The sequence below is a fragment of the Vanacampus margaritifer genome, chromosome 13, assembly GCF_051991255.1.
Source record: "Vanacampus margaritifer isolate UIUO_Vmar chromosome 13, RoL_Vmar_1.0, whole genome shotgun sequence".
Taxonomy (NCBI): domain Eukaryota; kingdom Metazoa; phylum Chordata; class Actinopteri; order Syngnathiformes; family Syngnathidae; genus Vanacampus; species Vanacampus margaritifer.
This window is the reverse complement of record NC_135444.1, coordinates 15,126,851-15,154,349: the sequence shown is the minus strand read 5'-3', so window position 1 is coordinate 15,154,349 and position 27,499 is coordinate 15,126,851. Positions and strand designations below refer to the sequence as shown.

Genomic DNA, 27,499 nt, shown 5'->3' with positions numbered 1-27,499 from the left:
CAAACTAATAGAAATAGTTCAAATTAATTTTGGACGTTTATAGCCGTCAATGGCAGTGAATGAGTTGATCACAAAACATCTCAAAGGGGTTCACAGGAACTAATATCAAAATCTCAAAAACATCTCAATAAAGGATCCAACAAATAAACTTACTATACATATATATTAGGAGTGAAACGAAATCTAACTAAAGCATATAACATCAATGTTAAAATCAGCATCACAAGCCCACAGTTTACATTTTCATTTAAAACATGGCATTGTCTAAACACAGTTAAACCACATCTGGTCTATAGAGCACAACCTCCCACATCATCCTAACCACAAGCTGTGCACACACGCCTGATGCCTGATGTTTACTATTAAGTATACCGTAAATGAAACCTTCAACGGACAAGGACTGCTGTTCAACATAACACCATTGTGACGTCACTCCTGCGATTTCAGTGAACAGTCAATCACACTTAATTCCACCAGAGGGCGCCATATACACACACAGGAGACGTCTCTCGGGCCATGTATAGCCAAATACTATTTTTATTTATTATTTTAGATTAAATCCAGGATTATTGTTTGCTTTGTGTTTTATATGAAAAGGGCAAAATGCAGAATTAAATGGTAAGTTAAAAAATACACATCAAGGTTAATATGTGTGTCATTTTACAATAAAAACAGGTATTTTTACTGTAATTGTTGTGAGGGTTGTTGTTTTTTTAGCCTCATGAAACGAAAAATATAGACAAAAATGAAGCAAGAATTCTGTGTGTTTTGGTTAGCAACAAAAAAAAGTTTTGACTGTGTTTTGGATATAGAAAAAAGATAGATAAGCAGGGAATTTTCTAACAAAAGGAAAGTATCTATACATTTCCATTTAATTGAAAAAAAACAACAACAACAAATTTTAAAAAAGTGCACCTGAACGTTTAGTGTAGTACATTTGTATTGTTTATTTAAAGGCATGTTTACACTTTGCTTACTCAAACACACCTGCTTATGATTTAGCCACTGAATGCAAAGCTTTGTAAGCGGATCCATCTTGCTAATGAGTTGTGATCCAGTACAGCACTCCCACAAACCCTCCCCGAGAAATGCTGGTTCACAAAATCCCATTTTGGAATGAGTGAATATTCGATCCGTTTTTCTTGAGCGTTTGACAACATTAAGATTAGGCTGGTGCCTTTCCTCCACTCCCATTTGCTCTGCTCTCAGGTGTAGGTTGCATTGGGGACAAATTGCGTGATGCAGGACACACCTGGAAGCGAGGTAGGCGTTGCTGTGTTACATCACTACTGTATGAGCATAGAGAAAGAAGGGATGTATGAGCTGAAACTGAGTGTCAACGATGGTTTGCGAATTGTCACCGTCACGCTGAGCAGGTAAATGTTGCATTTTTGTCTTTATCTGTTGTTTTTTTCCCCCCTGTTGTTTCACAAACAGAATGTGCTAACGAGGTTCCTGTACTGTATTTGTTATTGGGGGAAAGAAAGTAAAATGTGAATGTTTTATTTGCCACCTGACAAGAATTAGTTGGCCAATGAAGTTTATTTATTTATTTTTAGTCAGTGGGACAATTTGTGACAATAGCAATAACATCTGGGCAAAAATGCTTTGATTCAGTTTTGTTTCACCAAAATGTTTATTAATACAGTGGCCAAGTACTTAACAGCAACGGCAGATAGTAAACAATTCTTCAAAAAGTTGCTTATTTCCATCCCAGTTGAAGTTTGTTGTAAAACTAAACCTAAAAGCAAGATAATTACACTTGTCAAACCACAAAAGTACAAAGTACCCTCATACAAAACACTTGCTAACTATAGTAGCATTTAAGCAACAAAGCTGTTCCATCTTAAATGACCAAAATGATTTTGCCATAAATGTCCAAAAAATGTATTTTAAAGCTTTTCCAATTTAAAAGACTCTTTTAGCCCCACCCTAAAATAACGTTAAAGTTGTGTTTATTACGAAAAATCACTGAGTCTATCCACCCTGTATGTACAAGATGTACAAAACTAAGGTAATATGATGTTGTTGAACACGGCATGTAAAAGGTGAGAAAATGGTATTAAAAAAACAACAACATAATGTTGAATAATTCGGTCTTAAAACTATGTAAAAAAATGTGCATAAGCTTTAGTGAGGAAAAAAAAATCTAAATAACATACCTTAATCTAATAATACTATATATATTATTCAAAATCTCAACTTCTTTCATTTCCACTCTAATTGTTCTTCTAGTTGACTTGCTTGCTTTTCGGGTGTGCAGTAATTTACAAACTATTCACTGCAGAGCAGCGTCTGCTCATGCGTTGGCATGGTAACGCGCTGTAATGAGTTACAAGATAACAGAGTCAAAAGGTGTTTTTTTTGTCTGCTCCCAGTACGTGCCGTGCACTTCCATAACGAGCTCGTCGTCCTCCTCATCATGAAGAAGGACAGTGCACAATCAGGTACGTCTTCTTTCAGCTCATCATTTCAAGTCAAGTCCACATCCAAGCTTTTATTGTGTGGTCTTGTAAGACAGGGGTTCTTCAACCCCATGTAAAGGGGAGTCATTTTTACAAAGACCCAAACTAATCCTAAAGCCAATTAATCTGGCATAGAATTTGACTTTTTTTTTTCAACCTAAATATTCTTGACCTGTTTAATAGAAAGGAACTTAACCAAATTAATTTGAAATAGATGTATTAAAAAAAAAAAAGTAAAAAAAAAAAAGTTTAATTCCCACAAAGAAAAAAGGCAATTTGAGCATAATAATTTGCACATTGTTTTACGTATGACGAGATTGCAAAAATATTGTGGAAAACATATACAATTACAACAAAAAACGATAACAAAAAAGTACGTAAACATGACTGTGACAGTTGTCTGATGAAAAACACGATCACATTGTGCTTCCTCCCAGAAATACAACAAAAATATTTATTTATTATTTTTTAATAGAAGTAGTGTCTTCAGTTGCTATCTTTTCAATCAGTTATTTCATTCAAAAATCTTAGAGAAAATGTAAAAAAAAAAAAAATCTGAGACAGAAAGAAAAAACTGAAAAGGCGTCGTCACACAAAGCCTCCGCTTCTGCTCATTATCAATAAAATAGATTTAAAAAATAAATAGAAATACAAAATTCTATTAATCCATTCTGTTGAACAGAAAAAAAGAAGAAAAAATAATTGCCAATCCAAATGAATATAATACAATAAGATGAATAAAAAATAAATAAAACAAATATGTACAGCATGTTGAATTATTATTTTTTTATTCCAGAATATTGTTTAGTTTGTGTTTTAAATCCATCCAGCCATCCATTTTCTTGACCGCTTTTCCTCAAAAGGGTCACGGGGTGCTGGAGCCTATCCCAGCTGGCTTCGGGCAGTAGGCAGGGTACACCCCAAACTGGTTGCCAGCCAATCACAGGGCACACAGAGACAAACGACCAAACTCACAATCACACCTATGGACAATTTGGAGTGTTCAATTAACCTGCCATGCATGTCTTTGGAATGTGGGAGGAAACCGGAGTACCCGGTGAAAACCCACGCAAGCACGGGGAGAACATGCAAACTTCCACCCAGGAAGGCCGAAGCCCGGACTCGATCTCACGTCCTCTGCACTGGGAGGCAGACGTGCTAACCAGTCAGCCACCGTGCTGCCACGTGTTTTAAATCAAATTAAAGAATGCAGAACGAAAAAGAAGAAAACAGCTAAACAAAAGTGACCGTATATGTATTTGTCGCTTTATAGTAAAACGTGTGCATCATCAAATTTTGTGACTTTCTTTTTAAATAATAATAAAAAAAAAAAAAAAATATTGTTGGTATGTTTTGGATATTTAAAAAAAATATATGTATATAAGTGTATATATATATATATATACTTATATACATATATACAATATATGTATATAAGTGTCTTTAAAAAAAGTAGAATAAGAAAATTAAACACTAGGTAACGGTGAACATTTGTACAGTAAAAACATTTATCAAAAAAAAAAAAAAAGAGAAGTGAGCTAGAAAAAGTTGCATATGATGAGTGCACACTGAACTAGTACCAAGCCGTGATGCTGTTGAATAAAAAAGCTTGCTTCTCCGAAGTGCATCCCCAAATAATTATCTATTGACATGTTGGAGACTTTTGACCCGTGGTATGTGCTTTCCAAGAAGCAAATATTTGTACAACTCTATATGAGAAAAATGTGTGAGAGCACTGGAAATACTGCATGCACACAAAGATGTCGTGTGGGAACTTTTCATTGGTGCAAAGCTGAAGACAGCAGTAATTAGTTTGTTTTATTGCCAGTCCCCTAATATAGCTATACGTTGTTTTTTGTAGTTGTTTTTTTATATACATCAAATTAATCAACCTAATAATTTATTGCAAATTATTTAAGTAACAGTTGATGGACCCGAGTTAGTGAACCACTGCAGCCTTTGTTTCCGTGGCTCACGTTTCCGCCGCGGACGCTTTTAGGGCCTGTCCCAATACTCGCACTTCAAAAGGGTATTGAGACTGGACCTTTTAGAGTCATTTGAGGCTTCCTTGAGAGATGCTGACATGTTAACACGCGTGATGATGTCATGACACGGCTTCATGTTTTGTCACAGGTGTGACGTGGCAGGTGAGGGCCAACCAACGTTGCTACCACAAGCAGCAGCAGAAGAAATCCTTCCTGGGTTTTCGTTGGGGGCGATGCTCGGTGAGTGGCGGCTCCCTCCTCCGAGATCAAAATGAGTCCGTCTTGATTAAGTCTCCTTGTTGCCAGGACAACCAGGTGCGCAGCTATAAGTACTCGGTCCTCACCTTTGTGCCGCTGACGCTGTATGAGCAGTTCCAACGCGCCGCCAATCTCTACTTCCTCTTCATGATGGCGCTGCAGGTTGGTTATTGACTCTCTTCTGAGCCTGCCGTCTTCTCATTGGCAATATAAATGGGCGGCAAAATGTCAAGATTTTCTTTATCCCGTGCAAAAAACTGATCATTATTGCCTTTTACTAAGTCACATAGAGTAGTTGTGAAAGTCTTCTTCACTTGTGTCTGCATGACTGTATTATACTGCCCCTGGTGGTCAAGTCAAGCACACCAGAGGGATTTGTTGTATTAATAAGTAATGGAACAAGCATTTCTTTTCATCCACACACACTGGCTGTTTGTGTGTTTTCGTGTCTCCCAGTGCGTCCCCATCATCTCGTCCTTCCAGTGGTACATCTCCGTCATCCCGTTGATCCTCATTCTGGCCGTGAGAGGCGTGAAGGACCTCATTAACGACATGGTGAGCCTCTCACGTCCCGCCGGTCACCCAACGCACCGTTGACACTCTCTTAAGAGTCGCCATAGAAGCCTCCACACTCTCCTTCGTCGTCCTCATTGACTCCTCGTCCTCTCCTCATTGACTAAAACCAGCCGTCCCAGTAGCATTAATTCCCCCGCCATATCATTAAAGCTTTTCCCTCTTAAATGCCAGGGTGATGTTTTGCATGCGCGACTCTCTGGTTAAGTGCACGGCTGAGTTACGGTCGTTAACGGCTCTCCGGCTGAAACGCTCGCTTGACCCCTCCATATTGACTAATCATTTAGCAAAGGGTGTAAATCTTAAGGCCGGTGTCACCGCTGGTGGGCCGCGTAATGGCGTCCCTGCTTTCTACTGTCTCAACCTTTTCACGGCCACCTTCATTCAACGCCTGTCCGCAGCGGTGGAAGGAATGAAGTACAAATACTTTGTTGCTATATGAAATCTTTTATGCAACTTTTTGTGTTTTAAAACAAGCGAATTGCATCCAACTAGAGGAGATGACATATTGCTGATTTTATCTGCTAGTCAGGTTGATTTCCATTTGCGCAGTCCTAGCACACTCTGGTGGCTACTTTTTTTTTTTTTTGGTGCAGTTTAATTTTCACAAGGCATGTTTTGGCCCTTCTCTGTTTAAAATCCATGCTAATTGTCAGGTGAAGGGGAACATAATTTGCTTGTGAACAGAAACAAATGTGTAGAAACTCAATGTGTGCTTGCATTAGCAAGTAAGTGCCTCAATATGTATATTTTATTTATATATATTTTTATATATAATATTTATAATATTTTTTTTCATTGTTGTAATGTACAAAAGCAAAATATTGTGTGTGTGTGTATTTTTTAGTATGAGCTGTTTTTTTTTTTTTTTTTTTACAATATTGTGACCTTTTTTGTATCGCCACAATATCGTGATAATTATTGCATCGTGACCTTCATATCATGATGATTTCGTATATTTGGATATGGTTACATCCCGAGAATCTCATGCAAGCGGCATGACATGCATCCGACGTCATGTTGAAGCGACAAGTTACATACTAACGCTTTTAACTGCCCACTTGTCCAATCAATAGAGCTTAGTAAGCAAATAATACATTTATTATTATATTATTATTATTATTATAGTTATTTATTCATAACATGTTTTGCTGTTGTAGAGCTCAAAATAAAGGTGTGCTCTTGTACCCACCTCAAACAAGGTGGAATAAAAACAGTCACCGTGATAATGATATTTTCTGCAATATTACCATCAAAATAAATAATTTAAAAAACAATTAAACGTTAAAAGTACAAGTTTTCCCCATTAATTATTCCCTGTCAGCCGTTTACCGCACAGCATATACCGTATTTTATATAATTAACCGTTGTTACTTAAGTGAAAATAAAAAAATAGTACTCCTACTTTACCATTCTTTTTGTCTACATACGTGTTCACACTTCTACTTGGAACGTGCGTACTTTTACCACTTCCTGTCCTGTTTCCAGGGGAGGCGACGCAGCGACTCGGAGGTCAACTCGCGACCGTGTGACGTACTCATCTCCCAGAGGTGAGCAAAGACGGGAGGGTGCGAGCCTCCCTGGGAGCAGATGCTGCCAAACGGGCCTCTAATGAAGCTCTAATGAAGTGTAAATGAGTGAAAGCCTGGATGCTCCCCAAGGCCAGGCACGAGGCATTCCGCGGGAAAAACAAGATCAAGTGATCTCTCAGCATGTGGTTTTATTGTTATTTCATCATTTTAATGCAATTTAATTCTGGGAGGTGTTCGGTGGTTTAGGAGAATGCTGTGAAGGATCAATAAACTATAAATGCTCATAGCAGCAGAAAACAATAACTCAGATGCAGGTGTTATGTTGTTTCATAAATCTAATGTTGGGTGAATGCTGAGAGACAGGCATTAAACGTCAAATTAAGAACACAATCAGAAATCCTATATATTATTTAACGCTTGCACCAGAGTTATTGTTTTTGTGTGACGTTTAAGATTTATGTGAATGCTGAGAGATAAGTATTCAAATTAATGGTGTTGTGTGTAGGGGAAAAACATGCTCAAACATGAAGACAAACATTCAAACGAATGCTAATTCACGTAAAAATTTGGTGAATGCTGGGAGACAAGCGTTCCTAGTGTTTGTCTGAATCAGTGTAAATGCTGAGAGACATGCATTCACGCGGTTGCTGTTGCCTCAAAAACAATATTATGAATGCTGAGAGACAAGAATGCACTGCACATATACTGTGCATTCAATAAATGCAAGCATTCACACTGACGTTGTGAATGAATAAAAATAGCCTGAATGCTGAAAGACATACATCTTCTGCATGTCAAAAAATGTGTGCAGATGCTGAGAGATACACATACATATTGTTGCTCTCGTATGTTAAAAACACAACATATAATGCGTATTTCTATTGTACATCGAAAAGCAATTATGTAAAATATGAGAAACAAGCATTCATGCAAATGATTGTAATAAATATGTGGTTAAGTGCTCAAAAAAGTATGTAAATGCTGAGTGACGAGCATTCACATAAATGTTGCTGTGCAACAAAATTAATTATGTGAATGCTAATGCTTATGTTAAAACAAAATAATAATAATAATGTTAATGGTAAGAGACAAGCTTTCACACTTATGCTAATGTGTACAAATCGGTATAAATGCTGAGAGTCAAGCGTTCCTATTTATATGCATTAGAAATGTACAACAACAAAAATTGTGAAATTGTACGTCCAAAAAGAATAGGATTGATTCAAGCATTCACACAAATAGCAGCTGTGCATTAAAAGCTAATTGCATGAATGCTGAGAGACGATCATTCCAACAATCACAAATGGTCGTAATACTAAAAAAAACAAGATCATGAGAAACTGACATTTCTACTTTTGCCATTGTCGTGCCATGTTTGTTCCCAAAACATTGTGGAATGTTGTGTGATAAGCACTTAGACAAATGTTGTGTAAAAATGAATGATTAGAGAGCAATATTCATGTTACCGCTATTGTGCATCAAATAATCACAAAATAGCCTGAATGCTGAGACACACATATCAACATTGGTGCTGTTATAAATCAAGACAAAATGATAGTATGCATGCTGAGACAAGCACACGGAAACATAGGGCATCTCGCAATGACATCTGGAGTTTTCATTTTTGTGTTGTAATGTTTTAACCATCTCTCAGCATTCACACGATATCTGTATTTGTGCCATCTGTTTCAGCTTCAGCACGGCGCAGTGGAAGGATCTGTGCGTGGGGGATATCGTGCGCATCCATAAAGACCAAACCATTCCTGTGAGCGGCTTATTTGCTCATTTGAAATATAATGACAGTAGAATGATGCGCAAATGACATTATGTTTTAGATCATGTATTTAATTGCGCGTGATTAATGAGTCAAAAAGACTTTGATTGTAGTCCTTTTTCCGCACTACTGATTGATTCATGTGTTCATTCTCAGGCAGATGTTTTGCTCCTCTGCAGCTCCGAGCCACACAGTCTGTCCTATGTGGAAACGGCTGACATCGATGGGTGAGACTTTTCATGCAGATAAGCACGTCTGCTTCACTTCCTGCCATATCTCCCCCTCCAAAAAAGGCATGTTAGGTTCTGTCATGAGTCATGACTCTAAATAGACAATGTTATGATAATAATAACTCATAATAAATAAATAAAATATGATATATTTATATTATATTAAAATAAAAATGTAAATAAATGTAAATAAATATAAATAAATATAAATAAATAATAAAAAACCTTGTACAGTTCGAAGGTCAGTATTGTAGTATATGACGGAACTGTAGACTCCAAAAAAGGCATGTTAGGTTCTGTCATGAGTCATGACTCTAAATAGACAATGTTATGATAATAATAACTCATAATAAATAAATAAAATATGATATATTTATATTATATTAAAATAAAAATAAAAATAAAAATGTAAATAAATGTAAATAAATATAAATAAATATAAATAAATAATAAAAAACCTTGTACAGTTCGAAGGTCAGTATTGTAGTATATGACGGAACTGTAGACTCCAAAAAAGGCATGTTAGGTTCTGTCATGAGTCATGACTCTAAATAGACAATGTTATGATAATAATAACTCATAATAAATAAATAAATAAATAAAATATGATATATTTATATTATATTTAAATAAAAATAAAAAATGTAAATAAATATGAATAAATAATAAAAAACCTTGTACAGTTCGAAGGCCAGTATTGTAGTATATGACGGAACTGTAGACTCCAAAAAAGGCATGTTAGGTTCTGTCATGAGTCATGACTCTAAATAGACAATGTTATGTTAATAATAACTCCTAATAAATAAATAAATAAAATATGATATATTTATATTATATTCAAATAAAAATAAAAAATGTAAATAAATATAAATAAATATAAATATAGATAAATATAAATATAGATAAATATAAATATAAATAAATAATAAAAAACCTTGTACAGTTCGAAGGTCAGTTTTGTAGTATATGACGGAACTGTAGACTCCAAAAAAGGCATGTTAGGTTCTGTCAAGAGTCATGACTCTAAATAGACAATGTTATGATAATAATAACTCATAATAAATAAATAAATAAAATATGATACATTTATATTATATTAAAATAAAAATAAAAAATGTAAATAAATATAAATAAATATAAATAAATATAAATAAATATAAATAAATATAAATAAGTATAAATAAATATAAATAAATAATAAAAAACCTTGTACAGTTCGAAGGTCAGTATTGTAGTATATGACGGAACTGTAGACTCCAAAAAAGGCATGTTAGGTTCTGTCATGAGTCATGACTCTAAATAGACAATGTTGTGATAATAATAACTCTTAATAAATAAATAAATAAAATATGATACATTTATATTATATTATATTAAAATAAAAATAAAAAATGTAAATAAATATAAATAAATATAAATAAATATAAATAAATATAAATAAATAATAAAAAACCTTGTACAGTTCGAAGGTCAGTATTGTAGTATATGACGGAACTGTAGACTCCAAAAAAGGCATGTTAGGTTCTGTCATGAGTCATGACTCTAAATAGACAATGTTATGATAATAATAACTCATAATAAATAAATAAATAAATAAAATATGATATATTTATATTATATTCAAATAAAAATAAAAAATGTAAATAAATCTAAATAAATCTAAATAAATCTAAATAAATATAAATAAATAATAAAAAACCTTGTACAGTTCGAAGGTCAGTATTGTAGTATATGACGGAACTGTAGACTTTGTGGAGACAAGTGAGCGCAATGACAATGAGGAGATGATCTATCCCCAAAATAATTTGAGCAAATTTGTTATTTTAGAAGTGTGCATCAAACTGGTAGTGCAAAATGGCTGCCCCCTGAGATGAATAAAGCCGGGTGAATTTAGCTACTTAAAGGATCTTTGTGCAGTTTGTCACTTTTTTTTACCCTCGACTGCCACCTCTGGCCGAAAGCGTAACGGCAGCATCTTAAAGTGACAGCCACTGTTGACAAACGAAGACATGACTTCAAATGAGGTAAGAAAAACTCCACCCCCTTCACTCCCCAAATAAACTATGGAGTGTGTGGGTTCGCACATTCTACTATAAAGGGCCAATAAAAGCAGATAGGTGCAGTCAAAGTAAAACAGTCAGGGCTCTTCGTACTCATCTGGGCATTGGTGGAGCATGCATGATGTAAAAAAAGCTTTAATATTCCCTTTTTAAACTGCTCAATGCACCTTTAATTCATATTCCACAAACGCAATATTAATCAGAATGTCCAGTTTAGACTAGGGGAGCACAAAAAATATTGTATTATAAAGAACATTTTTGGGTTGACTTCCCATTTAAGTGTAGTGTTAATGTTCAAAGTGTACATTAAAGCTGCAGTGACTTCTGAAGTTTTATTTTTGAATACTTTAGCCAACTAATGTATTTTTAATGCAACGTTCTTGGAGAGCTAAGTATTTTTTTTTTAGTTGGCACTTGGAGTAAAAATTCTGTTCCCTGCAAAGCGCGATAGAAAATAGATAAATGGATAATAAGCAAATTAAAAAATAATGTTGACTAGCATTTTTTCTCCTATTTGCAGCGAGACGAACCTGAAGTGTCGACAGGCTCTCGGTGCGACGCACGACCGGTTGACATCCGAACCCTCGGAGTGTACGCTCGCCAACTTTGACGGTGAAATATATCTATATATTTTTTTAAACAATTTGTCTATATGTGTCGAGTCAGCAAGGATAGACTCCAGCTGACTTGTAACAAGTGCTATAAAAAATGTACGGATATTAATCATAAATGAACAAGTCTTTGAATTCATTTTCCAGGCGTGGTGTTCTGCGAGGAACCCAATGACAGCATGTACACCTTCAGAGGGCAGCTGCACTGGAGAGGGGAACGTTTCTTGCTGGACAACGAGCATCTCCTCCTCAGGGGGACCGTCCTACGAAACACGCCGATCGCCTACGCTTTGATCATATACACCGGTACGATTACATTCGTTTATATACATTTACAATCAACCCTCAAAATGTCTGTGCAAGGAGACCACAAACAAGAATGTTATCCAAAATGTCCTTAGCTCACCTTCTGTTGTGGCCTCCACTTGCTTCAAAGGCAAATTATGTTACATTGAATGCATTATACGGCTAATTATGGACAGTGCCTTTGAAATGTGGGTCATCTCGCATCTCGCGGATCAGCTCGCGCGCTCGTCCAGTCTTTTTAAGTGATCATTGATCGGATATTACTGGACCAAGCGGGAGGTGTCACGGATCTCGGCGCCGTGACCCTTTCAGTTCTGGAGAAGCCGATCCATACGTCAAAATCCTCTACAGATGGCTTTTTACGACATTTGTCACATCACGTGTATCGATACAGCTCGATTGTGACCCGGCTCACACGTGTTCCACTGAGCTTGACTTTCACACAAAAAGTACACGGCATGGCAAATGAAAATGAGGGGAAAGTATAGCACTCTTCTTTGCAGCTATGAAAACTTGCACTAGTCTGGGAAGGCCCACAAAATTGATTGTAGTTGAACCAATATCACCATAAGATTTCATCCCCAACAAAAATTTAGATTTTCCATTGACCTTCAGTGTCATTTTATTAAGTAGATCAGAGATGGGCAACTTAAATGCTGGAGGGGGCCACAATTTTTCATCAGTGCTACTCAAGGGGCCACATAGGACCACACATTTCCTAACCAGATGTTATGACAAAATAGCTTTTTTGGATATGGACAAAATATGTGTTCATATTATATTTCATTTTTTTCATAATATAATTCAATGCATGAATAAACGATCAACTATCCAAACAACAAAATAACTACATACTGTGATTTATTTTTCTTTTTTTCCCCGTAGTGTAAAGGGGGTTTCCTGCATTTGAGGAATGGCATATAATTGCTGACCAGCAAACCGACATTGAGTGCAAAAACTAATTTTGTGCATGTCCTCCCCAAATATCATTGAGGTCCTATGTTAAATAAAAAATAAATAAAATTATATATATATATATATATATATATATGTGTGTGTATATATATATATATATATATGTATATGTATATATATATATATATATATATATGTGTGTGTATATGTATATATATATATATATATATATATATATATATATATATATATATATATATATATATATATATGTGTATATGTATATATATATATACAGTATATATATACAGTATATATATATATATATATATATATATATATATATATATATATATATATGTGTATATATAAAGCCTATATCTACTCATGTAGTTTTGGGTAGACCCAGTGTAAGTGCAAACCAAGCCATGTCTGCCATCTAGTGATGAATGGTGATATTACAACTTAAAACGACAGTTAATGCATATTTGCAGTTCAGCACCCACAAATTTGCATATTCACTGAATAAAAAAAAGAAGAAGAAAAATCTCAATTTTTAAAAAGATGGTGGTGGCGGCGCGGGGGGGGGGGGGGGATGTCCGTGTTTGACTGAGTGATTCTGATGAAGACGCCAAAAGCATTGAAAAAGTGGCACAGAGGCACAGTTCATCTCGAAGATGTTTGATAGGGTTGAGTTCAAGGTCATCTCTGAAGTTCTTCCATTCCAAACTCATTCAAGAATGCCTTGAGGAGCTTTCCTAAATCGTCCAAAATGTCTCCATAACATGAAGAGTAAAGATACTAAATTCCAACCCCTGTTCGATTAATTGGTGTGTCCTAAGACTTTTGTCCATAAATGACAGTCCCGTTGAAAATGAGGGCTTCCATTCTCAGTTTTTGAGAATGTATGTTGTATTTATGAAAACAAGTCGGTCCACGCATGCCTGCAAGGGAGGGCACTTCTCTATTGGTTTCACCTGTGTACAGCAAGGTCATCCTGCTCAAGGGCACATCAGCGGCTGTCCGCCTTGCTGAGGCAGGGCTTGAACTCTCGCTCTCGTCCGACCCAGGTGCCGACACGAAGATCCTGAGGAACTGCGGGAAAGTACGGGCCAAGAGAACTCGCTTGGAGAATAGTCTCAACAGAGCGGTGATCGGGGTGAGTGCTGCAGTATCTAATGAGATGCATTAGTTATTAATTACAATTTTACATATTATACATATGAAATTGCTTACATGTACACAGCTACACTAAACCCCATCTGACATTTTCTTGTGTTTTTCCAAGTCTAAAATATGACTCCAGTAGGGATTCTAAAATTAGCACACTGTTGCTATACAAAGAATTGGTTGAACAAAATGTGGTTTTGTATGTTTATCGCCACTACCAGTTAATGTTTACTATCTAACTAAACTTAAAACAAAGAGAAATACTCATTGAGTTTTGACAACGGCCACATAGCTTTGCCCGTTTAATTCAATGCTAACGACGCAGAACGCCATGGACGAGCTAGCAAGCACAATGATTAGCATAACGTTAATATTGGGATTTAACCCTGGAGAACCCACGGGGTCAAATTTGGCCCCTATAAATTCTGCTACTCAAGTAACAAAGACCTTTTTTTTTTTTTACAAATTTAACTTCAAAAGTCCAGAGTGCCACTTCTGACCCCTGCATGGGGCCATCTAGTGGATGAATATTGCGCTTAAATGAGCCAGAGTGGTGGTGACAAGATGGCTGGCAACATGCTGTTTTGTTGAGCTGGAAATCAATCCAAACAAAACCATCTTCTCAGCAAACCAGATGGTAAAATTGTGTTTTTTTGTTTTTTTTAATCTATTTCATATCATGTTGCAGAATGCCTAGGAGTATGTTTTATATAAATATATTGATAAATTAGCAAATTAGGGAATAAAGGGTTAAAATTGAAAAAAAAACATGTATTTTGGTGTTCAGTGAACTTATAGCGGTCATTTAATGTATAATTCATAATTTTCCAAAGAAGAAAAGGGTTCTTGGGTTCTCCAGGGTTAAGCACGTATACGGTACACCGAATGGTGTTTCCACTGTACGTGTGTTTGGCATCCACAGATCATGTTGTTTTTGCTGCTGGCCGTGCTTCTTCTGGCCATCGCCTGCGGGGTGTTCACGAGCCGGGTGATGAGCCGTACAGAGTTTCTGTCTGCTCTGATTATCAACGGTGACCCGGTCTATACCGCCTTCCTGGTCTTCTGGAGCTACTTTATGCTGCTCAGCCCAGCCGTGCCCATCATGCTCTACGTCACGTCAGTTACAACATGCCCTGATGTATTTTGGTGGTGTGGATGTTAAGTTGCTGATGATTGCGTGTGTGTGTTGGCGCAGGTTTGAGCTGATCCACACTTTCCAAAGCAAGTTTATTCATTGGGATTTGGAGATGTACTGGTCTGAGACAGATTGTCCAGCACAGGCCCGGAATACTTCACTGTGTGAGGAGCTGGGCCAAGTGGAATACCTGCTGAGTGACAAAACTGGAACGTTGACCCAAAATCGTCTGCTCTTCCGGCAATGCTGCATAGCTGGGGAAATCTACGGTATAGTCGCACCTTTTTCTGTGTTGAAATGTTAGCAATATTCCTCAAATAGAGGCCATCGGAAAAATTGAAAGATGCAAGGCCCACGCTGATATTCGTCACCTTTTATTTGACACGTTTGAATCTTATGGATGTTTTGTTTGTTTTTCTTTTTTGTGTGCGATTTTTAGATAGCGCTGTATGTTGGCAAAATATTCATTTCACTTTGCAAGTAGCAGTTTGATAGATAGTGAGCGATTTTTCAAAAAAGAGACTTCAAACAGTTAATGTTTAGTTAATACAATTCTAGAAGAGCTCTATTTTTTTGTAAGAGTGGAACTCATTAATGTTATTCCCATTCATTTCAATAGGGAAAGATGATTTGAGACATGAGTGTTTTGTGTTGCACATGAATGAATTGAACTGGCATCACTGTATATTTTCAGCATTTGTTACTACATAACCCATGTATTGTTGGTGGTTGTTTTAACATTTCATTTGAACTCCAACAGGTGATTCGTCAGCAAGAGCAGAGGACATCGAGGTACCATATGATCACTTCTATGAATTCTCTTACACCATCCACAGCCTGATGTCATTTGTGTTACATAAAATGTGCGTTCCGTCATACATTTGCATGGATAGCCAATGGACCTCACCTGGAATCCATTCTCCCGTGGCGGTCTGTTCATGCGGGATCCCACCCTGGTGGAGCGTCTCCGAGCACATCAGTGTCCCACCATCAAGCGATTCTTCACCGCACTGACTGTGTGTCACACCGTCATGGCCCAGTGGAAAGAAAGTATGCAGTGAGACCTCAATTTACGAATGTTTTTCACTAAACATAAGTCATGGCTTGGCTGATTTTGTGCCTTGAATTGGGAGCGAAAATTTCAGTCACAAGTATGAGCACATTTCACAACAAGCAGCAATTTGGCAGATTGGGCGAACAATTCTTAAAAAATTAAAAATTCAAGCTTTTTATGTCATAAATGTTCATTCAAAGTACTTTTTACATAGCATCACTGCCTTTATTAGCCTAAAAAGTAAGTTTGCTAGCTTAATGCTGAGCTAGCATTCAATGACAAACTCAAGCTAACTGAAATTAGCATCACCATTGCGGTCATTTTAAACTATCAAACAATGCGATTTTGGTGTAAACATCACAGAAACAAATCCGGCAATACTCATTAGCGCATATTTTCTCTGGTCTGTGGAAACAACTATGGGTTATCTTTAGCTTTAGTTTTATTTGCTGACCGTCTACTTCAACTCTACCTGTGCAACGCTGTCAGGCTAAGGTGTGGTTTACGGTATTCTCTTACTCATTTCCTTTCAGACACTCTAGTTTACCAAGCCGCGTCTCCCGATGAGGAGGCTCTTGTCGGCGCCGCCAGGGAACTGGGCTGGGTCTTCCTGTCCCGAACACGAGACGATATGGTGCTTTCCGAGATGGGTGTCACGCGCCGCTATAAGCTGCTGGCGTTGCTTGACTTCACCAGCCAGAGAAGACGGATGTCAGTATTGGGTGAGGGAATCAATGATTTCATACCTCATCCTCCCTTTTTCAACTGCTATTTTTTTCGGGAGGGTTGCTCTCCAAGGTTTACTGATTTTGTTCCCATTTTATGCAGTCCGGGAGCCAGAGGGTTTTTTAAAACTGTACTGCAAAGGAGCTGACATAGCGATACTGGAGAGGCTGCAGAGGGACTGTCCACATCAGGAAAGCACTGAACAAGCCCTGGAGGTACAAGCAAGAAGTAGACTTGTGCAACATCTACTTCTCTAAGCTAATGTCTTTAGGCTTGGTGAAGCAGCATGTGGCTAATTTCCCAAGGGAATTCTTGAATGCAACTGTGAATAGCGAATAACCAGTGTACAGAGTTTACATTGAACAATATGGCTTTAAACAGTCATGTTAAGGATTGGCCTGCCTTGGCGGAGGTCTGCACTCATGCTGTTTTTTTTTCCCCAGCTGTTTTCCCAGGCCTGTCTGAGGACCTTGTGCGTTGCCGTTCGATCCGTTTCTGAGGCGTCGTGGGAACAGTGGAGTAAAACTTTAGCTCGGGCTGCTGCCATGGTGACCTTTGACCGCAGCACCCTGCTGGAGAAGCTTTATGATGAGATGGAGCGAGACCTCCAGGTGGGCTCGCTATGAAATAGAAGTGAATGTGTTTACTTCTGTCGTGATGCAGAACTACTCTAAGAAGTCTTGAAACTTAAAAAGGTTGGGAAAAAAATCGAATTTGTCTATATGATATAAGATACACATTTGTCAGTGTATGAATAACATTGTCACTATAGATTTTGCTACTTTAGCTTCTAGGCGTTACAGCCATAGAGGACCGACTCCAGGAAGGCGTTCCTGAGACGATTTCTCTTCTTAAACAGGCTGGGATTAAAGTATGGGTGCTTACGGGGGACAAAAAAGGTAAGCCGACACCAAGTATAAAAAACACTCATGTACTGTATTTCCACATTGTCATTGTTTCAAACCTCAAGAGACGGCAGTCAACATTGGATATGCTTGCAAACTACTGGATCCTGGCGTGAGATTACTGGAATGGCAAGAGTTAAGGTCAACAACCATGAGGAGAATAAAAATATACATTGGGAACATGAATGCATCATATTACTGATTTTGTGTCTTTGACCCACAGACAGGTCCTCCAATTGCCAGACCCAGGGGACTATTTCCATAAAATCAGACAGACGGAACTGTGGGCTGTTGAAAAGGAGAAAGCTGAAGTACAGACTGCTGTGGTCCTGACTGGTCCTGAGCTGGTAAACATGAATAATTCATTTTCTATAGCACTATAGCGTGGATTACCATAAATAACACCTGGTATTAGTAAAGCTCACTTATATACCAAATTGTGGCTCATAGCACAAAAATCCTTCAGGTACGACGTGTATATATATATAATGAATTAGGTGGGGTGGGTGGTAATATTACGAGAAAAAACTCACCAATTTACGAGAAACAAACTACAATATAAAGTGACAAATTTACGAGAAAAAAATCACAAGTTTATGAGAAATAAACTTGCAAATCTGTTATATTATAAAGTGGCAAATTTGCGAGAAAAAAATCGTAAATTCATGAGAAATAAACGCGCAGATTTGCGAGAAAAAAAACTCAGAAACTCGCGAGAAATACACGTAGCGTACTCAAATGTTTGTGCCAATACTTTTCGGTTGGGTTTTCAAATAAGGAAATAGTAATTGCTTTAGCAGAAATTAACCATATCATATTAAGCATTCACACTTTGAAGCGTTGGGTACAAGTCGCTAAATTGATGTGTTGGATCTGCTGTTCTGATGTTTTTTTCTCTCGCAAATTTGCCACTTTATAATGTCACAAATCTGCAAATGTATTTCTCGTAATTTTTTTGATTTTTCCACGCTCTGAGTATTACACCACCTCTAAAAAAAGAAAAGAAAAAAAAGTATGTGTCCTTTATATGCTGTCAGGCGACGGTTTGCAACTAAAAGGTATCACTGTGTAATGAAAAAAATCAGTTGACCAATTAAAGAGCCCTGTGGAACACCACCAGTTCCAGTTTTTGTGCTTAAGATGGAAGGGGGACACATATGTCTCTAACTCATAATATAATGGAGTGGTAAAGTCAAAAGGATGGCAATTATTTGCATGAAAATCTCTTCAAATCTTTTCAAAATGAAAAACCTCAAACATTATTTTGGGGCCGTCCTAGACCACAGACCACCTCAAGTTAACCTGGTGTTTCTCTACAGACAGAGTTTGACCAAAGACCAGAGTGGGGTGCCAGGTTCATGAGCCTAGCGCAACAATGTCAGACCGTGTTGTGCTGCCGGGTAACACCTGGACAGAAGGCCGACATTGTTACTTTGGTCAGGAAGCACACGCGCTCTATCACGTTGTCCATTGGAGATGGCGCCAATGATGTAAACATGATCAAGAGTGAGTGGAAGTTCCAAAACAAGATTCAGGTTTTTTTTTTTCTCCTCACGCTTTAGTATTGAATCATGTTTGTTGTCCATTCTAGCAGCCCACGTCGGCGTAGGACTGGCGGGAGTGGAGGGAGGTCAAGCCGTACAGAACGCAGATTTCTCATTGTCCCGTTTCAGATTTCTGCAGAAGCTTCTGCTGGTCCACGGGCGCTGGTCGTATCGGCGCATCTCCCTGTTCCTGCGCTACTTCCTGTTCAAAACGTGTAGTTTTGCGCTGGTGCACCTTTGGTTTGGCATCTTCAACGGCTACAGTGCTCAGGTAGATTGTTCAGTGAAGTCAAGTCCAAAAGTATTTTGGGTCAGATTTTGGTGTGTATTTATGGTTTAAACTACAGAATTGGTCCCCCAAAAATTGCTGTTCCCATTGAGAATTTTGATTCCTAACCCCTGTGAATAGCAAGAGTTCACTGTATTCATAGTTCAATCGTTTCTATTTTTGCAACTCAACTTTATTTATAGAGCACTTTAAAACAGCAACAACAAAATGTAATGTTTCTGTCTTGCAGTCTTTGTATGAGACGTGGTTCATTGCCTTTTACACAACCTTCTACACATCATCCCAGATTTTGTTTGTGGCCTTCTTTGAAAAGGTGAGAAAGTTGGCTTTTTGTCTACCATTCATAATGCTAACAATAATACGGTATACTGATAGATAATTCAATAAGACGAGTCTGTTACAAGGACACTTAAATGGAGCTAAACTAACTTAAGTAAAACTCTCAGCAGGAAGGCTAATAAAATAAACCTTCATCTTCTCAATGCGAATCATCACATTACCATGGCTGATCTTCTGTTTATGCTAGGATAACCAAAACATAACATAACATAACATAACATAACATAACATAACATAACATAACATAACATAACATGTTGGTTTGATCCCAACTTGCTAAAATTTAGTTTTCTTTGTTGCTGATGTCGTCACACACAAGGTAAATTCATGTATATAATTTATTCATATATCATATATGTAAACACGATTGATGCTAAAGTTGGTTGTGCAAAACCTCAGGACTATTTAAAATTTAAGTATCAATGGAGGAAACATACAGCACAAAAAAACATGGAAGTAAACTTTCACTAACTAAAAAAAATAAAATTAAATAATGTATATACTGAACCTATAAACCCTGTTTATGCTGCAAGGAAATTTCAACCCCTTTCACACTGCAGGCACTTGGTATGTTCCAATTAGCTCCTCCTCTATATAAGGCCCTGACTTCCCGTTTCACACCATTTGCCTCTAATCTTCATGAACCTGAAAATGAATGCAAGGCACAACACTTTTATGGTTCAAAAAGAAAAAAAAAGGGAAAAAAAGCTTGTCATATCTCTTCATCAACCTTCGTGTTTAATGTACAATTGTTATTTTCCTGGTTAATAATGCTATGTCTTGTGTTATAAGTTTCTGGTAACACATTGTTGGGTCAAAAAAGTTAAGTCAACAGAGTTTAGGAAGGTTAATTTGCAGCTCAACGGTGGATGGATAATTAGAAATCCTCATGGTACACTATTTACAATTTGGATGAAACTTCTATTACCTTCTATTACAACCAACTTTGTTTACAGACTCTAAGGCTACAACGACTTTATGGTAAGTCATTTTTTTCCCTTTAGCCCAGTGGTGTCCAAACTCGGTCCTCGAGGGCTGGAGTCCTGCAGGTTTTAAACGTTGCCCTGCTCCAACGCACCTGTTTCCGCTGAACAGGATCGTTATCAGGCTTATGTAGAGCTTGCCGATGAGCTTCAGATGCGTTGGAGAAGGGAAACATCTCAAGGACCGAGTTTGGACACCCCTGCTTTAGCCCTACTTGCTAACATTAGCCTAAAGCTGTTGTATTGGTACAGCCTGAGCTGATACTTTAGATCCACTTGGCGTAACTTTTAGGTAGTATCCACATACGTTCTTTTTGCTAGCGGCTAATTTTAACAGTAGCGCTAGCTATAGCATAAGCTTTTTAGCAAGCTATTGTTCCTGTTAGCTTTTAAATTTACTGTGAGCTAACTTTTACTTTAGCTTTAACACTACAGCCCCAAGGAAATATTAATATTAGGTAACTCATGTGTTTGTAATGTATTCACAATTAGCATCTTATTATAGAAATTGAATAAAGATTGTTTTGGATTTGGGCCGATTTTATCAAACGGACATTCCATCCATCCATCCATTTTCTTGACCGCTTTTCCTCACAAGGGTCGCAGGGGTGCTGGAGCCTATCCCAGCTGGCTTCGGGCAGTAGGCGGGGTACACCCTGAACTGGTTGCCAGCCAATCGCAGGGCACACAGAGACGAACAACCATACTCACAATCACACCTATGGACAATTTAGAGTGTTCAATTAACCTGCCATGCATGTCTTTGGAATGTGGGAGGAAACCGGAGTACCCGGTGAAAACCCACGCAAGCACGGGGAGAACATGCAAACTCCACCCAGGAAGGCCGAAGCCCGGACTCGATCTCACATCAAACGGACATTATTTTACTAAATATCTTTATTAATTACAGGTGAGAATCAACCTGGGTCCAGCAAGCAAATATTAAGCCATTGCCCCAAAGAGGTCAAAATGACCAACCATATAAATTTTGCATCAACATTGCACATTGTTGCAATTCATTTAAATTACAGATCTGTGTTTCTTACTTTTTGTGTATCTAAATCATCCACGTCTAAATAAAGGTGCATCCATTGCCCAGTGTTCCTGTAATTAGATTTGTGTGGCTACAGCTATAGTGGCCACATACTGCAAAGTGACGTCCTTGTTGCATTGTAGGACGTGAGTGCAGAAAACAGCCTTAGGTGGCCCGAGCTGTACAAGTGCGGACAGAGGCAAGAGCTTTCCGGGCCCTTGGTGTTGTTTACGTCACTCTTGTACGCCCTCTACGCTTCACTTGTTCTCTTCTTCATCCCGTGTGGCGTCTTCTACAACACAGCCTTCGACTACCAGACCATGGCGGTCACTGTGTCCATGGCAGCCGTATTTACTGCCAACATAGAGGTCAGAGTTGCACAAAAGAATAGAACACCAGTATTATCATTTTTTGCCTGACCTCATCTCAAGATGACATCGCTTCTCTCCCATCAGATTGTTTTGTTGACCAGACACTGGACAAAGTTCAACATAGGAGCCGTGTGCGTTTCTTTGCTGCTATACTTCATCTGCTCCAGGATCACACATAGCAAGTTCCTGTTCCAGAGAGCACCGGCTGATTATTTATTTTACGGTACGATTCAACTTGACTGATCATTGTCATAGTTGTTATCAATTTAAAAAGGGACATGTTATGGAAAAGTAACTTTAATTTTTTTGAACGTACATACAGTACAAGTATGTGTCTGTTTGGAGTGCCTGCTTATCTAAAAGATATTAAGAAAAATAACAAACAGGTGAACAGCCATGCACAAGTGGATCGGCCCAGCCAAAATGGATACATTTAATAGTCAACCCTGAACGTTTATGTATGAGATGAACTGGCTAACACAAAAATTGACATTTTAGCTATTTTATTATTATTATTATTATTATTATTAATAATTTTTTAAAGTTTGAGATATTTTGTTTGTTTTTGTTAACTATAGTAGCCTTGCCGAATACTGTATTTTTTGGACTATAAATTGCTCTGGAATATAAATCGCAGCAGATAATAAATGCATGAAATTTCGTGACTAACATTCATTTTTTGGCACAAAAAAAAAAATCTTAGTACTTACGGTATTTTGAACAAAGTATGTCACTGATTCACAATAATAATAAATGAATGTATTTTTTAAGCTGCTTATTAAAAGGCTTGTATCTCTTTTGATTAAACGGATGGACTGAACTGCGCGGTTTTGACCGTTTGCGGGCCTTTCTCCAGGTGCATCTGATGAGGCCTTCACAGATCCAGTTGTGTGGCTCACAGCTCTCCTCACAGCCTTCGCAGCCGTGTTGCCTTCAATGACCTTCCTCGCCTTCAGTGTCATCCGAACTGTCCACGACAAACATAAGGTGAGAAGCTCAGAAATCAAAGCTGTACAGTTGAGCTCATCTCTATGTTTTCCTTAAAAAAAAAAAAAAAAAAGCATGTTTAACCCTGGAGAACCCACGGGGTCAAATTTGGCCCCTATAAATTCTGCTACTCAAATAACAAAGACCTTTTTTTTTTTTTTATAAATTCAACTTCAAAAGTCCAGAGTGCCACTTCTGACCCCTGCATGGGGCCATCTAGTGGTGGTGACAAGATGGCTAAAATGCAACAAATAAAAAAAAAAAATTATATTGTTCAATGTAGCTGTGTATTTGATTGATTATTTTCTTAAATTCTAAATAGTTTACTGACAGTTTTTGTTATTCAGATTTTTCGAAATGATACCCCTAAATCCCAAAGGGTCAAATTTCGCCCTAATCCTAAATTAGGGAATAAATTGAAAAAAACATTGAAAAAACATAGATTTTGGTGTTGAGTTAATTTATAGCAGTCATTTAATGTATAATTCATAATTTTCCAAAGAAGAAAAGGGTTCTTGGGTTCTGCAGGGTTAAAAAGTACGGGAATACTGAACAACGTTTAATTCATGAAAATGAAACTTTGAGGTCGAAGTTTTGTTCAACATTATTCCCACTGTGTCTCGGAATCTACTTGTGTAACTTCCAACTCATTTTGCTATGCCGAGTCCTTTTCCATTCACATTTTTTATCAATCATGGTTTAGCAGCAGCTGACAAGTCTTTACCTGGATGTGATGCAGGTTCACAGCATGTCAGCCCGCCAGCCCGTGGAACTGACGTCACGGTTACGAAGGAAGACTTCTCTTTGCCGTTCTTCGTTTGCCGCCACTCAAGCACAAGTCTGAAGCACGGGTTGTAAACTCGGGACGTTGAGGAATGGCAATGAATGAACAAGAACTTGGACACATCATGAAGAAACCAAAAAATTCCCAAGTACCGCAACACTGTAGAGCAGTTGTAGATTATTTTCTTTTGAGCCCGCACTCATATTTAAGACAATTGTTTTTTTTTAAATAAACTGTAGAATTTGTGTACAGTGAATTGTTGAATGAATTGAATATAATGCAGATTATTAGTGAAAGATGGTACCTTACAGCAATGGTATCCAAACTACGGTCCGGGAGCCATTTGACATTCTTACCCTATTTAAGGGCCACATTAGTCATGTAACTGTCAAAAAACTAGGTGACATGGAAATTTACAGCTTTGAAGAATCACGATATTTCTGTTTCAGAAACAAAAATGGTTTCCTCCACTTTCTGCTTAATGTCAAGGTCCGATTCGGGAACATATTACAGTTTACATGTTTCTCAAGTATGGACATATTACTATTGATTTAACTGTAAATGTGGAGATGGAATTCAGCTGGTGATCAGTGGAGGGGGCGGATCTATTCTAACGTATCCTATTTTATATTTTTATATATATATATATATATATATATATATATATATATATACATATATATATATCACCTTTAGCGGTATATATATTTTGTTAAATAACAATAAATAATTTCCTGATGGATTGCTTTTACTGTGTTTATTAGGTTAAAATAAAAATAAAAATAATAATAAAGTGACCCTTTATATGCAGCTTTCGGAGGAAAAAGTTTGTATGGTTTTAATTCATTCCATGACTTCGTTCCTTACTGAAGACATATGTATATATACGTATATTAGAGATTTCATAAATGTTGGCAGGCAAGCACAACAAACCAATGACGACACGTCCTTTGTTTTACAATCGTTTTATTTTGTTAATTTATTTCAAAACACGCAAATTTACCCATATTATCCTTTTTAAGCTGTTGTTTTTCCGTAACAGTTATTTTTCCATTTCTCTTTTCAAAGTCTCAGCAAGAGTGAAACTTTAAAAAAAAATGAAAAGAAAAGAAAACAAAGTCCTCCACAGGCTCTCCGGCTTCTGCAGTGGGAGGGGGGGCGTGGGGGGGGAAGAGGCTTTCTGAACAGACGTTTGCGCGTGGGCATATCCCTCGTCTACTCGCTGAGTTGATGAAAGTGTGTGTATGTACGAGGCGGAATGGCGCGCTTATATATCACGTGACCCGTAGAGCAGCGTGGAGAGCTGAACATTGCCTTGTCGTTGTCGGTTCGCTCGCCCGATTGTCGTACCTCTGATTTCATCTTTGGTTTCAAAAGGCAGACGTTGCCCTCTCCCTCCGTGTGTCTGCCAGTGCAATACAAGCCACCATCTCCAGACCACATTGTAAACGTACGAGTTGCGATGTCAGCGTCTTTGCGTTGATTGTGTGCGGCCCTTCCTTGGCGCTTTTTGGGGGTCGCAAAGACGGCCGAGCATCGCTAAATGGACTCCATTTTGTGTGAGTGGCAGTTTTGTGTGACATCAGTGCGTCGCCCCCCACCCGGCCACTCGCTACTTTAACCCTGAGCGGCAAGGGGGCGCTCTGTTGCCCGCTGTGGTTGGATGGTAGGGGTTATATGGGGAGGGGGGAGGGGGGGTGATAGTGGGGAGGGTTCTACACTCTGACCCAGCAGCAACGATTAAGATTGGGTGGGGTCAGGTGTTTGCATAGTTCTGTGTGCAAAAGCCACCAACCGGAGCCTTTTACTGTTTGTGTTTTTTTTTTTCCCATCAGCGGATGTAAGTGTATAGGATGCGTGGTACAGCACCCCTGCGGCGGGTGAGGGAGGGGGGTGAATTTTTTTCACGTATTCATAGGATTTGTCTTAAATGACGGCATGTAGACGGAACGTGTCACCAGATGTTTGGCAGTAGGACACGGCAGCCCGTCGTGACTCAGACAGCCTCTTTGACCCCCCCCCCCCCCCCATGATTTGATTCAGTCCTTGCCCTCCCCCTTTGTCCTCCCCCACTGCCCCTCTCTCTCTACCTTTTGTTTTGAAACTGATTGTCTTCTACCATCACAAAGACACTTGGTTCTGATTGATTAACAGGTAACAGAAGAGGGAGAGCACAGTGTGACTGGGGGGGGGGGGGCGTCCACGTCGGCAGGCCCCCGCATCTCGTGGGCGGGGCGACCAATCCCGTAGAGGCGAAATGACACGCACGTGAGGCTGTTTGACAGTAAATGCCGAGGTCGTCGCCGCCGCCGCGGGACCGATCGCCCGCCCGCCCGGCGCGGGTCCGCCGTCGTTTGTTTTTGGTCGAGAAATGGTTTCGGCATGACAAATATTGCAACCCATACTGAAAAGAACATGAGAAACACTTGGTCGTTCACAAAGATACAAACACGCACACACTCGTACACAGATCGAAGAGAAACATGTGGACAGACGTTGAGGTGAGTTCAAGGTCGGCTCGGGCCTGTGTGCGTCCCTCTGATTAACTCCAAGTGAACAGCCCTGTCTTTGGAAAAGCAAGACGCACGTTTGGCCAGGACCCGAGCCGGACGACCGCCAAAAGCTGAGGAATGGATGCTATTGATTGGGAGGAGAAGAGTTTGACCTCCCCCAGCGCACACTGCCCCCTACTGTCTGGAGTTATATACATCAAAGAAACATAGGGGGGCTCGGGTAAGGGGTAAGGGGGGGTTGCAACAACACATGCACACAACCAGTGACGGAAAGTCTAAAAACAAGGACCCCCTCCAATGCTGAAAACCCCAATCCTCCTTTTTTGTTTTTTTTTGTTTGTTTTCTGTTTTTTCTTTTTAGCTAACCAAAATATTCCCACCCGCTCCTTTTTTTTCCTCCTCCCACACAAAATCACAGGTCATTCCTGTTGGTTTCTATACAGTTATACAATATCCATGCACAAAAGGAACAAAAAGAAGCACACCTTTTCAACAAAAAGGTGTTAGTCTTCGTTATTCTAAGAACATCAGGAGCACTTGAACACACCCGCAAAAGTAATTCCACGCCCACCCCAGAGAAAAGTCAACTTAAGGGACAGAAGAAAGCTAATAAGTGAAATAATTTCCTTTGGTTTTGTCATTGTTTTTGCTTTGTTATAGAACTTTTTCACACTTCTGGTAGACCACATTTGCTGTCTTCCTGGACTTTGCTTCACTTCAGCTGTTCGTATTTAGGCATAAAAATAGGACATAATTTAACGCCGTCATTGTTTTTGTTACAATTGTAGTCATTCCAAACAAGAAGCATTTATCACACCTATCACCAAGTTTTAAAGGAGAAGTCAACAAAAATTTTCTTTCAAATATGTTCTATGTGCCCCCACTAGTCTAAACATAACATTCTGCGGAATTCTGCATTTTTGGAATATGAATCAAGCAGCAAAATCCACCCATTTT

General features: G+C 38.3%; 1 protein-coding gene across 2 annotated transcripts; it reads left to right on the top strand.

Moving 5' to 3' along the window:
• The first annotated feature begins 1,075 nt into the window (after window positions 1-1,075).
• Window positions 1,076-24,619, top strand: atp8b3 (ATPase phospholipid transporting 8B3). Of its 2 annotated transcripts, XM_077583961.1 has the most exons (28): window positions 1,076-1,376; window positions 2,379-2,447; window positions 4,599-4,690; window positions 4,757-4,870; window positions 5,165-5,263; window positions 6,770-6,831; window positions 8,506-8,578; window positions 8,744-8,814; window positions 11,398-11,489; window positions 11,636-11,794; window positions 13,780-13,868; window positions 14,802-14,995; window positions 15,075-15,283; window positions 15,775-15,806; window positions 15,908-16,064; window positions 16,602-16,790; window positions 16,897-17,009; window positions 17,238-17,405; window positions 17,582-17,693; window positions 17,765-17,840; window positions 17,923-18,046; window positions 19,019-19,205; window positions 19,291-19,514; window positions 19,762-19,845; window positions 22,031-22,255; window positions 22,343-22,481; window positions 23,115-23,245; window positions 23,985-24,619. In XM_077583961.1, the coding sequence occupies exons 2-28, from the start codon at window positions 2,423-2,425 to the stop codon at window positions 24,087-24,089; spliced, it is 3,345 nt and encodes a 1,114-aa protein (XP_077440087.1). In that variant the 5' UTR covers window positions 1,076-1,376; window positions 2,379-2,422; the 3' UTR covers window positions 24,090-24,619. The 2 variants fall into 2 exon arrangements, with proteins under 2 accessions (XP_077440087.1, XP_077440088.1); XM_077583962.1 differs by lacking the exon at window positions 5,165-5,263.
• The last annotated feature ends 2,880 nt before the right edge of the window (window positions 24,620-27,499 follow it).